The sequence below is a fragment of the Fopius arisanus genome, unplaced genomic scaffold (assembly GCF_000806365.1).
Source record: "Fopius arisanus strain USDA-PBARC FA_bdor unplaced genomic scaffold, ASM80636v1 scaffold00075, whole genome shotgun sequence".
NCBI lineage: Eukaryota > Metazoa > Arthropoda > Insecta > Hymenoptera > Braconidae > Fopius > Fopius arisanus.
This window is the reverse complement of record NW_011887814.1, coordinates 29,760-40,362: the sequence shown is the minus strand read 5'-3', so window position 1 is coordinate 40,362 and position 10,603 is coordinate 29,760. Positions and strand designations below refer to the sequence as shown.

General features: G+C 35.9%; 2 protein-coding genes across 7 annotated transcripts; both read left to right on the top strand.

The window, feature by feature from the left end:
- Window positions 1-57: 57 nt before the first annotated feature.
- On the top strand, window positions 58-1,456 carry Arfrp1 (ADP-ribosylation factor related protein 1). The gene is made up of 5 exons (XM_011310358.1): window positions 58-314; window positions 479-649; window positions 803-884; window positions 973-1,144; window positions 1,261-1,456. The coding sequence occupies exons 1-5, from the start codon at window positions 222-224 to the stop codon at window positions 1,358-1,360; spliced, it is 618 nt and encodes a 205-aa protein (XP_011308660.1). The 5' UTR covers window positions 58-221; the 3' UTR covers window positions 1,361-1,456.
- Window positions 1,457-1,545: 89 nt separating this feature from the next.
- AP-1gamma (adaptor protein complex 1, gamma subunit) lies at window positions 1,546-10,401 on the top strand. 6 transcript variants are annotated; one of them, XM_011310357.1, is made up of 13 exons: window positions 2,412-2,687; window positions 4,154-4,265; window positions 4,623-4,684; window positions 5,167-5,350; window positions 5,479-5,625; window positions 5,765-6,080; window positions 6,691-7,101; window positions 7,171-7,401; window positions 7,552-7,901; window positions 8,095-8,606; window positions 8,683-8,843; window positions 8,917-9,009; window positions 9,204-10,401. In XM_011310357.1, exons 2-13 carry the CDS (start codon window positions 4,246-4,248, stop codon window positions 9,303-9,305), a joined length of 2,589 nt encoding a protein of 862 aa, XP_011308659.1. In that variant the 5' UTR covers window positions 2,412-2,687; window positions 4,154-4,245; the 3' UTR covers window positions 9,306-10,401. The 6 variants fall into 6 exon arrangements, with proteins under 6 accessions (XP_011308656.1, XP_011308655.1, XP_011308654.1 ...); XM_011310356.1 differs by having other exon boundaries at window positions 5,158-5,350; XM_011310354.1 differs by lacking the exons at window positions 2,412-2,687; window positions 4,154-4,265 and adding an exon at window positions 1,546-1,806.
- Window positions 10,402-10,603: the final 202 nt, after the last annotated feature.

Here is a 10,603-nt window from a genome sequence, read left to right as displayed (position 1 = left end):
TATGAATCGATACATGGAGATCGATCCTATCTAAATCGATTAATCGAAATTTATTATCGAAAAATCCGAACCAAGGGGAAGAGGTAGTCCTGAGTTTGAGTATCACGTCGGGGGGTAATCGTGATCCTGGAAGTTTTAGGATCGACCCTATGAGAGAGAGGGCGCGACCATTTATTCTGTTGATGAGAAGCATTAAAATCTGAACTAAATTGTTTGAGGATATGTACACTTTATTGAATGGATTTTACAAATATCTAGTCCAGAAAGACGAGTATTTTGTACTCATCCTGGGGCTTGATAATGCTGGCAAAACGGTAAGTTTCATTTTTTGATTCCAATTCCCTCAATTTTTCTACAATAAGAATTTAATCATTGCTACAAGCTCCTGTTCATTAACCTGTGGACTTGTAATTATTAAATTGCATTTCGTAGTTCTTTATTTTCATCATCAGTTAACTACATTTATTTTTTTTTTCAGACATATCTGGAAGCTGCAAAAACGAAATTCACGAAGAATTATAAAGGGATGAATCCAAATAAAATAACGACAACTGTTGGTCTGAATATTGGAAAAATTGATATTGACGGAGTGAGACTAAATTTCTGGGACTTGGGGGGACAAGAGGAATTGCAGTCACTCTGGGATAAGGTAAATATTTAAACTTTTCCAATTGCACCTTAAGATATAGAAAAATCCCCAGAAGAAACTCTTAGTTCCATTTTCTACGTTTTCTCTGTCCTAGCCCAAAAAATATTTTATTATTCCATAACTCTACTTAATTATTGCATTTTTCATCAACAGTATTATGCAGAATCACACGCAGTAATTTATATAGTCGACTCGTCAGATCGTGAGAGAATTCCAGACTCCAAAGAGACTTTCGGTAATTATTATCTTCTTATTATATTTTTTATTAATCAAGGAAAATTTTGAATTTCAGAACTTTAATTGGGAAATATTTTCTTTTCCAGATCGAGTGATATCGTCAGAACATTTGACTGGTGTTCCTTTATTGGTTCTGGCAAATAAACAAGACATTTTGGACTCAATGGGCATCAGGGAAGTTAAACCTATATTCAATCGCAATGCACATCTGATTGGGAGAAGAGATTGTATGGTCATGCCAGTTTCAGCATTAAAAGGGTAAATTATCAAAAATTATGATTTTTTATTCATCTTTTCAACCCAAAAATATCTGGGATATTTTCATTACTTCATCCCTAAATTAATCTTCTATGAATTTTCATTATACAAATCAGAGATGGAGTAGACGAGGGAATCCATTGGCTCGTCGACTGTGTCAAGAGGAACAGCGATGTTCGACCCCCGAGAAATCAAGACGACAATTGTTTGTCGTAGCTCCTCATCGCCAATCTCATCAATACATTTAATGAATTCCATAAGAAAAAAATCCAAAAAAACTTGTTAATAAGTAATAAAATTTTATGTCATTTAGTTTTTCTCTCTCAGGCGATAATGAATCAGAAATAGTCCCAGTGATAGCACAGGTAGAGGAGATAAGAGATAAGAAAGTGGGAAGCGAATTCTTCACGTTTCGTTCTCTTCAATCGTCCATCGATGCTCTAATGCATTCTCAAAATGTCTCCAAGTTTTTCGTGGCTTTAATTTCATCGTCGAGGGAACTGTTTTATTGATTATTCATTTGGTTTACGCTGTGATTACTCGAGCTCAACAACTTTTACTCTGTGTACATTGGGATTTTTTTTTTCGTGGTTTGTACGTGATATGTGGGGGTATTATGATACTGAGGACTGGAGTGTCTTGCCACCAGAGCTAAATCGAAGGTAAAATATTAAATAATTTCTCAATATTTATAAAGTGATATGTTTCATATTTATAGATTATTCACTTGGGAATTGATAACGCAGTAATTAATAATTAATTAATTAATGCAGGAGTAGCTAGAGATTTTTAATGAGGATGAAGTGTCAATATAATTTTCCATGACTAAATATTTATTTCTTATTCAGTAATAACGTTAATAACATACATAATAAATAATATCTAATAAATTTAATTCAATTGGCGGATTAATATTTGATTTACCTTCATCTCCCTCGTGACTCATAAAGTTCTGAAAAGTGGGAAAAAATGAGTATTCAGTTTTTCCATCAACCGGACATTTATTTTCCCATACATTTCCCCGTAAACAATAAAAATAAAAAAATCTTATACGAGACTCCGATTTCTCCATTCAAATTTCCCGCCTGATCTGCTGGCACCGCTGGAGTCAGCGGTTCTCCTCCCGCGGTAATTCCGCACCTGTCAAACTCCCATTACCCCCTGAACGATTAAAATAACCCCCCAAAAGCCACCAACGCCCGCCGAAAATCCTCGAAATAAAAAAAAAACGTCAAATGTGCCACCCACACCTCCCCCCCATCCGCCATTTTGCTTTGCACGTTGGAGAGAAAAAAGTGTTTCAGGTGCTGGTGGTGGGGGGTACAGTGGAGTCAAGTACAAGTCGAGTCAAGTACAGCCGAGAGGTGTAAAAAATCCAAGTATCATCGAAAAAGTACCGATGACGGTTGATTTTTCAGTGATTAGTACCTCAAAATTTTCAAACCTCAAGCAACCACCCCCCTCCCCTCAACCCCTGATAATTATGGTTTTTGTGGTACCAAAAAAAGACCATTAGTACTCTAGTGTCAGTGTTTCGGCTCAGGTACGTCTGTCCCAGGAAAAGTGAAATAAGGGTAAAAAAAAAATGAGAGATCAATGGTGTCCGGGGATTAATTGATGTTTAATTGTGTCAGGTAATTGGTAAATGGTACAGGTGACGTTTTTCTCGTTGATGATGTGAGGGAGGGCGCTGATAAGAGGGGCCTGGCCTCACCAATACCGTATTTGTCCAAGTTTACACATCTTGGAGTGACACCGTGGCATTGCCACACGTTTCACTCCATTTCTCAGCTGTTTTTCACATTTTTACTCATTTTTACTCGATTTACAGGACTTTGTATCTATCCCAAGGTCATAGGAATTATATTATTAACGTAAATATTTTGGAATTCGCTAGAGTCTCTGGAAATTCATTTTTTCTGCTTCAAACTAATTTGGCATTCATCGATTCAATTGGCAGAACAATTTTTTATCAGTACAGGAAATCATTCGAAGATGTGATCATCTTCGATTAATTTTACAGGCGTTCCTCTATTTATAGAGAATTTTACCCCTAGGAAATATTCTTTTTGAAAATGTGTAAAAAAGTGTATCAAATTCATTGCACATAAGGATTATTTAAAAAATGCATGGATTGCTTAATTTTTTCCATATTCTTCAATAAATTGGTACAGTATATAGAGTCCATTTATTATATATTTTTTTCATATATTTCTCCACTGGGAAATTCAGAGAAAACAATTTTTTTCCTTCAATTTGTTCCAGACAATTGTTTTCATTTCATAAATCCGACTAGGAGACAATTTTCTTTTATTAAGATACCATAAAAAATTTCTGTGAAAGGATTAGTCAAATCTTTCCGATCTATCTCGCTTCCCAATTTATTTTCCTCTCTTCGTTGTTTTGTCTCGTCAAAATAAACGGTTTTTCGTTGAATAATCACAAACTTCTCTCGAACTCCGGAACTCCGCTGACTGGATTAATCGTTGATTGGAAGTTCTTCCTGCAAATTTACCTTTCATTAGCCTCCACTCGTCTATTCGCCGTCCCCAGAAAGTCTGAGGGAAATAAATCGCGAAACATCAATTAATCCCCTCATTTCTCATTTTATCGAGAAATCTAATTATTAACAAGAAAAGAAATTTTGTAAAAAATTGGTAAACTAAAACAAGTCATTTTTTCAAAGCCAGTTCTTAGCGAGTATCTCAGAATTGAAAGGAGCTAGCGATATTTTCATTCAGACATTTTTTGTAGAGAAAAGGAAACACTACAGAAAAGTTCTTTACGAAAATTCGCTATTTTTCTTCAATCTCGAGATATTTGGAAAAAATTAATCTTGAGAAAATGTGACTTATTCGAATTCCAGGGAGAGGTGTTTTCAGTCTTTTTTTTATTCCACACTGAAAAAATCTCTTCACACTCGCTTTTCTTTGCTTGCAAATGAATTAAACTGTTTTACTCACCCCCTCGATGTGAAATTTTGCTCTAATTATCGATAACGACATCCAGGACTCGAGCCGTGCACTTTGAAGCTGATTCTCGTTAATCGAAATATTCCAGTATTTAACTGTTGAAACACGTCAGGAGACACGTCGTGAGCCATGAATGCCTCCGAACACGGGTAATTAATCAATTAATTAACACCAACCAGAAAGAAGCACCTCATTCCATTAATTATCTCTCAAATACCAAATATTACTGCACTGTCAATGAACTCCAGGATAAATCTCCCCTCTTTCGGGAATATCTCCGAGATGAAGGGAGATAGGAAAATTTTTATCAATACTTTTTTTGTAGAGCTCATCGAGATCTAGAGAAAATGTCCTGATGCAAATTGTCGTATTGTTCTTTGTTGTGGAGATATTTTTAAAAATATCAGGAAAGATTATTTGTTTATTTTTTGAATCGTGTTGTTGACTTGATTTTTGCTAATTTGTTCAATAACATGCATGGATTTTACCTGTTCTTGTGTTTCCAGGTTTAACCCAGCCTTTAACATGGCCTCAATAAGGCAGGCTTTGAATGAGGCTGTTGAAAGAGGTGGGTACACTCCCAAATTAATCAACGCATTTCATTAATTTATTTATCCTTTTTCTACATCCCACTATTTCCTATTAGCTTTTTGCTTATAAAATTTGAATTAACTCTGAAAATACCATCTTTATGAACATGACATTTTTCCGATCAATACATAAAAATTGAATAAAAGAAATTATCTACGTTGACTCATTCTAATTATCGATTTCAATTAACTGTAAATTGATTGCAATATTTATTAGTAATATTAATTTATTGATATGGCCGTCAGTGATAATGAGAAGTTGCAGGGAAAAATGTAAATGTCCAGTGATTTTAAATGAATTGTTAGGGTAATGAGTTGATAATAATGCAATTGTTCACTTATTTACGATGGAGTACATTCAATATTCTACCGGCGGTGTACACTAATGCCTCACTGTTCATCTTCTAACCACAAAAGCACGACTTATAATACCTCTTGGTAATTTCGAAAGTATCAACAGTGAGAATGCCAGCACCCACGCGGCTCAGGGATTTGATAAGGCAGATAAGAGCAGCTAGAACAGCTGCTGAAGAACGTACAGTTGTGAATAAAGAGTGTGCGTACATCAGGTCAACATTTAGAGAGGAGGACAGTGTGTGGAGATGCAGAAACATCGCAAAATTACTGTACATTCACATGTTGGGGTGAGAAAAATTGTCAATTCCGATAACTCGAAAAAAAAATGACGCATAAAAATCACCAGTGCAAATCCATCAAACAGAAATATCGGAATGAATATCACAGTTATGAAAAAAAATATATTTTATCACAGTTATCCAGCACATTTTGGTCAATTGGAGTGCCTCAAGCTGATTGCCTCTCCAAGATTCACAGACAAGCGTATAGGATATCTTGGAGCAATGTTGTTGCTCGACGAGAGACAGGATGTCCATTTATTAATCACCAATTGCCTGAAACAGTGCGTAAAATTCACCCAAAATTCTCAATTTAACAATTAAATATTCTAACAGTACATTTCCACAACGAGAATTTTCCACTGCTATTTTTACCTCGAGGTGAAAAAAGTTTTTACAATTTTTGTTCCTGATTCATTCCAGAGACTTAAATAGTCCGACTCAATTTGTAATTGGCTTAGCCCTATGTACCCTGGGTGCAATAGCATCGCCAGAAATGGCTCGTGATTTAGCAGCTGAAGTCGAGAGACTCATGAAATCACCAAACGCATATATCCGTAAGAAGGCAGCACTCTGTGCATTTAGAATAATCCGTCGTGTCCCAGAGCTGATGGAGATGTTCCTCCCAGCAACAAGGAGTCTATTGACTGAGAAAAATCATGGAGTGCTCATTACCGGTGTCACGTTAATTACAGAAATGTGTGAAAACAGTGTGGATACCCTCAACCATTTTAAAAAGGTAAATTCAATTGTCATTACCATCAATTACCCACAGCTACAATAAATAATTATGACGAATTAATCTTTAAAGAGACGTGAAAAATCCCTTTCCCCCTAAAATATTAGTGTTCTCTTGAAATAATTAAATACGATCATCCCTTTTGTATTTTTCTATTATTCGTCATCCATTTTTGCTGAAGATATATATTTACCTTCAATTAAAGAATTGGAGAAATTCTCGATTGGAAAAATAGTTGAAATAATGAATTCTATCCTGTCTCTAGGAGTGCGGCCATCGAGAGGTAAAATCCACTAATCCAATCAATATTAATTTGATGCATGATAACTTCATAATTCCTGTTCCATATTTTCTGGGACACGTGGGAATAATATTTTGCACAGACAATCGACGAAAAATTATTCCCCACGGTCTGAGGAGCTTTCCCTAAGTGTCAATTATTTCCCCCGATTTCCCAGTCCAAATTGTCCATTTATTGATTATTATTTCAGTTGAAAAACGTATTGCAGCTGTTCTGCACTCTTTCTCGATGGATTCTCTCTGTCTTTTCACTGAAAAAATGAAGAAAGTCATAGAAAAATAATGGAATACTATCGATTATCATTTCTAGATCGTTCCCAATCTGGTGAGAATCTTGAAGAACTTGATACTCGCTGGGTACTCCCCTGAGCACGACGTGTCAGGTGTGTCCGATCCATTTCTCCAAGTGAAGATTCTTCGCCTGTTGAGAATTCTGGGGAGAAATGATGTCGATGCCTCTGAAGCCATGAACGATATTCTTGCACAAGTCGCCACTAACACTGAGACCAGTAAAAACGTTGGCAACACCATCCTCTACGAGACCGTTCTCTCCATAATGGACATCAAGAGTGAAAGCGGCCTGAGAGTTCTAGCTGTCAATATTCTTGGACGATTTTTGCTTAACAACGATAAAAATATTCGTTATGTTGCACTTAACACACTCTTGAAAACTGTTTATGTGGATACGTCAGCTGTTCAAAGACATCGATCAACAATTTTGGTAATTACGAGGATTAATTTGAGTTATAAAAATTTTCAAATTCACTTAATCCTTCATTATTATTCTCAGGAATGCTTGAAAGACCCGGACGTGTCGATCAGAAGGCGTGCCATGGAATTAAGTTTCGCTCTCGTCAATACGAACAACATCAGGAATATGATCAAGGAACTTCTCCTGTTCCTGGAAAAAGCTGATCCTGAGTTTAAGGCTCAGTGTAGCAGCAATATTGTCATGTCTGCTGAGAGATATTCACCGAACAAACGCTGGCATCTGGAAACATTATTTAAAGTTCTTGTTGCTGTAAGTTTATCATTATAATCGATGAGAATTAAAAAATTCAATACGGAAATAAAAATAATTATCAATTCGCGTCAATTTTACTGTGATTTTGGCGTGAGTCTTAAGAGATACCTAGTGATAAAATTTGGATTCAATTTTTTTATGTTTCAGGCTGGAAATTATGTTCGTGATGATGTGGTGGCCTGCACCATTCAATTAATCTCCGAAGCCCAGACTCAACAGGGATATGCTGTGAATGCCCTGTGGCATGCCCTAGAACGAGATACATTTGATAAACAGCCTCTGGCCCAGGTTGCCACGTGGTGCATTGGAGAATACGGTGATCTCCTTTTGTATGGGCCACCTCCAGAGGACATGGAAGCTCCAGTCAATCTGACAGAAGATGATGTGATAGATGTTTACCAACGGCTCCTCTGGAGCCCTCAAAATACTGTTGTCACCAAACAGTACACTCTCCAGTCTCTGACAAAACTCAGCACAAGATTCCAACGAGGAAACGAGTGAGTTCTCCTTCTCACCCATAAAAACCTTTAGAACCCCACATTTTGGTGAAAAAAAAATTATATACTAAAATTTCAATAGTAAAAATTCGATTAAAAAAATTATTTACCCATTTAATTATAATCCCGTTGCCGTCCTCGTATGCATGAATATCAGTCGAAATTATTTCAGTAGGACGCCTCGATTTTACAGGAAAATCCGCCAGATAATCGACACATTCGGTAGTAATTTGCACATCGAGCTGCAGCAGCGAGGGATCGAGTTCTCTCAATTATTCAGAAAATACGATCACTTGAGGCCAGCACTGCTGGAGAGAATGCCCCCAATGGAGACAGCTAGACCCCAGGCGAATGGAATAATTGGACTGGTTAATGGTGAACAAGATCTCGAGGATGAAAAACCAGTGGAAACAGCTGTGACACCAGCTAGTGATTCTAGTGCGCTTTTGGATCTCCTGGGCTCCTCAGAATTATCCCTTCCAACTCTGACGTCTCCAGGGTCTGTGGCAACTCCAGCTGCTGGAAATAATGATCTTCTGGATCTTCTGGGGGGTCTGGACCTCTCGTCCGCTGGGACAACTGGAAATGGTATTGAGGAGGTGACGAGTCCAGTGGGACCTCTCGCAGGAACTGAAGCAATTTTCAGTTCCACATCCCCTGGAAATTTCCTGGTTGATGGGTTATTCAGTGCACCTGTTCAAAATGGTGAGTTTAAACCAGAGGAAATCTTGTATTTGTCATGTAGTCTAGAAGAATACATTTTTGTTCTGTTGAATTCCAGAAGTGCCAAGTGTTGTAGTTTTGGATAAAGCTGGACTGAAAATAAACTTCAAGATGGAACGGCCAATGGACAGTCCTGATCTACTCATCATCAATATGACTGCTGTCAACTCAGGGGGAATTCCACTCACTGATTTCCGATTTGAAGCTGCGGTTCCCCGAGTAAATAGAATAATTGTTTCAATATTTCTAATGATTAATTCTATTGGATTTTAATTATTACTTTTTCATCTAGACATTCCAATTGCAAATGCTGCCACCATCCAGCACTGTTATCTCACCCTCTGGACAAGTTACTCAAGTGCTGAAAGTCTCGAACATGAATTCAGTAAGAATTAATCAAGTATTCAGTAATCAATTAATGAACAAGCAATTCCACAGTTAATTGATACATCAGATGTAATCTCAGTGCTGAATTAATCATTCGTTGAGATAATGAATTTTGTTGAAACATTGTGAATGAAAAATGTTAATTATTCCCTTTGTGGGTAATTTTTAAATGGAACAATTAATAAATTACAGGGAAATCTGCGAATGCGTCTTCGTATATCGTACACAGGGGATTCAGGTCCAGTCCTCGAGCAGACAGAAGTCAATAATTTCCCAGCCCTGGGATCTCAGTGACATCTCATTACCGATAATCTTGTAAATACGCCTGCTTGAATCGAGCCCAAACCCAATACACCATCAAAAATTATAGAAAGGAGTAATTAATCGTGATCTTCTTTAGAAACCATGGGATATTAACCTGGAGGACGATTTTGTCACCCACGAAGATCGATCTCAGAGACGAGAAAAATAATTATGTGGATTCATTCAGTCTTGGAGTGGTGAGAATTAATTATTCAGGAAAAAGTCCAGAATTCAATGATTAATTAGAAAATGAAATTTCAATAATTCAGTAATTCTCTGACATTCTTTAGAAACAATTTGATTGATTAATTCGATAATTGAAAGTCTCAGAATTAAATATCCTGAAAAAATTAACAGTTGCTGATAGATATTCCTCTAGAATCCCATTCTTTCTAAAATTAAACTTTTACCACTTCACTACTTAATTGATCAACTAATCGTTCAATAAAAAAAAGGCAGGATGAGGAATGAGTAAGAATCACCCTCCAGGCGTAATTTTTTTTCTACTTTGCTTGTAATTAACAAAAAAGCTCTGTATATACTAGGTAGCTTATTTCTAACCAGAAGATTCAGCGGAAAAAAATATGAAAGGGAAAAAAAAAGGTTCTGAGAAAAATAACGATAATCTATGTATCAACTAGCCAACATATTTTTTCTATGTTTAATTATAAACAGAGGAGCTGCGACATTTTTAAATTGACTTTTACAACCAGAGGATTGAATGTTGAATTCACTCGATTTCCCAAGTATTCTCCTGCCAAATAATTAAAATCAACGTACTTAATTAAATTGTTAATTACTCTCGATTTTTTTTCTCATTTCAGTATGAAAATTCCCTCCGTCCTTGTAAATTAAACAAACGATTACGAATAAACGTCGATTCTCTGGTAATTTATTATGGATTTTATAAATTATTGAGACAAAATGAAATTGCTCCCATATTATTTCTTATCGTTTTAGTTTTATGAATGGATAATAATGCGAGTTGAAAAAAAAACTTTCTTTATATAATATCGTGTATGAAGTGGAGATTATCGTAAGGAAATGATGAATAATTGATGAAAATGATATGAATAATTGATAAAAAGCAGAAGTGTATATAATTTCTAGTGAATCAAGGTGTGAAAATAAAATGTATTTTTATTCCACAAATTTACCGTACAACTTCATTTAATCCTTGTTAATTAATTTAACTGGTTACTTTTGCACTGAAAAAATTGTTATGATTATAATTTGATCATTTCATTTTTGCCGTTGTGCTGCCATTTGATGATAATTTAATAGTAATT